General features: G+C 49.6%; 1 protein-coding gene across 1 annotated transcript in view; it reads right to left on the bottom strand.

The window, feature by feature from the left end:
* The window catches only part of LOC101345724 (protocadherin alpha-7), a 2,779-nt gene extending 1,036 nt beyond the window's left edge, over positions 1 to 1,743 (bottom strand). Inside the window, exon 1 of the mRNA XM_023735518.1 lies at positions 3 to 1,743. Within this exon, the coding sequence (XP_023591286.1) occupies positions 3 to 1,661 (1,659 nt within the window). The 5' untranslated portion in view covers positions 1,662 to 1,743. The remainder of the gene's footprint in view (positions 1 to 2) is intronic.
* Between the last annotated feature and the right edge of the window lie 442 nt (positions 1,744 to 2,185).

Genomic DNA, 2,185 nt, shown 5'->3' with positions numbered 1-2,185 from the left:
GGAGGGAAGCCCGCGTCGCGCGCGCTCACCTGGAACTGCAGCAGCTCCAGCTCCTCGTGGTCCAGCGGCTGCAGCGCGTACACTTTGCCGCTCTCAGCGTGTACTGACACGTAGCTCGACAGTGCGCGCTCGCCCACCCGCCGCTCCACCAGCGAGTAGGACACCAGCGCGTTCTCCTGCGCGTCCGCGTCGTGTGCCGACACCGTGAAGATGTGGCAGCCCGGCGGGTTGTTTTCCTTCACGAACACCGTGTATTCGGGACGCTCGAATGCAGGCGCGTTGTCGTTCACGTCGGCCACCTCCACGGACAAGCTGGCTGTGGCCGACAGGGAAGGCGAGCCCCCGTCCCGTGCTGTCACCACCAGATCATAGGCTGACAGGCTCTCGCGGTCTAGGGCGCTTTCCAGGACTAGCGAGTAGTAATTCTTGAAGGTGGACACCAACTTGAAGGGGACATTCGGTGTCAAGGTGCTGGTCACCTGCCCATTGGCTCCAGAATCGCGGTCAGACACACTAATCAAGGTAATTACTGTACCAGGCTGAGCGTCTTCTGAGATAGGAAGGGACAGAGACGTGATAGTCAACTCTGGAGCATTGTCATTAGAGTCCACAACATCCACCAGAACTGTAGAGTGACCAGACAATGGCGGGGAGCCTTTATCAGTAACCTGTACACGAACTTTGTAGGCTTTACTTTCTTCAAAATCGATATGTCCTATTACTGTAATTTCCCCGGTTATAGGGTCTATATGGAACTTGGATTTTATATCCGGAGAAACATCACTTGAGAACGAGTAAATAACATTCCCATTCAAGCCTTCGTCTAAATCTGAGGCGTTCAGTTTAATTACCAACGTTCCTCTGGAAACATTTTCTGGTAATTTCACTGTATAGACTGTTTTGTCAAAAGTCGGGACGTTGTCATTGGCGTCAAGCACTGTGATGAGTAACTGAACGGTACTAGTCAGCTCAGGTTTGCCCCCATCAGTGGCCGTGAGCACTAAATAAAGCTCTGGAGCTTCTTCCCTGTCTAAAGATTTCTGTAATACAAGTCCAAGTGGTTTTACCTGTTCCTCATTTATTGGTACGTCCAACGAGAAATATTCATTGCGGCTCAGTCTGTAAGTCAGCAGAGCATTGGCCCCAATATCCGCATCGGACGCGCCCTCTAGCGGAAACCGAGAGTCAAGCAGCCTGGATTCCGGGATGAACAGATTCTTTTGTGTCGCCGGAAACACAGGCGGGTTGTCGTTAATGTCCTTCACCTCCACCTCTTCATGGAAAACCTGCAGCGGCTTGTCCACGATCACCTCCAGGTGGATGCTGCACACCGCGCTCCGCCCGCACAGCTCCTCGCGGTCGATCCGAGAATTCACAAACAAAATGCCGTTCTGCAGATTTACCTCCAGATGGTCCCCATGGCCTTTGGATGCCACCCGGAACAGGCGCGGCACCAGCTCCGCCAGCTCCAGCCCCAGGTCCTGCGCTATGCGGCCCACGAAGGTGCCGTGTTTGGCCTCCTCGGCGACCGAGTAGTGGACCTGGCCGCTCCCGGTCCCCCCGGCTGTGAGAATTATATAAAACAGCAGTAGAAGCCGGGCTCCAAGGTCGCCTGGACCAGGATACACCATTTCAAATTCTTGCAGCTTTATGCTAATCATCGAGACTTCTCTAAAATTTAGGGGAATCTTCTTATCCCTTCATTCCAATTCTGATGTGCTCGCCATTGTTCAGCATCCGGAAAGTGAAAGAGTGGATCATCCTTCCAACGGGAAAACGGATGACTTAGTCTTGAATATGGGGAATTTCACGGTGAAGGGCGACATCATGTGGCCCATATGGTAAGTTCGAAATACAAAATTATACCATTAAAATGCAATGTTTTATTTCAATCTCTGATTTTTTTCTTTATTGTTAGTAAACTGTAGGACAATATTTCTTAGGTTTGCTGAAGACATTCATAGGGGACTGACTCCTTTTGAAAATTTAATGTGACCATAATTGTGGCTTCCTCATGCCTTGAAAAAAACCTTCTATCTTCACGATTTTTTAAATATAGAAACCAAAGTGACAATGAAGCAAATTATTTGAATAACCCTAAGTTTTAAATTCCTTGTTCTGGAGTTCAGAAAACTCTCAACATTCCTATATTTCGTATTCTGAGTTAAGAAAACTCCTTGGTTTC

Source organism: Trichechus manatus, unplaced genomic scaffold, assembly GCF_000243295.1.
Source record: "Trichechus manatus latirostris isolate Lorelei unplaced genomic scaffold, TriManLat1.0 scaffold00080, whole genome shotgun sequence".
In the NCBI taxonomy this organism is placed as follows: domain Eukaryota; kingdom Metazoa; phylum Chordata; class Mammalia; order Sirenia; family Trichechidae; genus Trichechus; species Trichechus manatus.
This window is presented reverse-complemented; position numbering and strand designations above follow the sequence as displayed.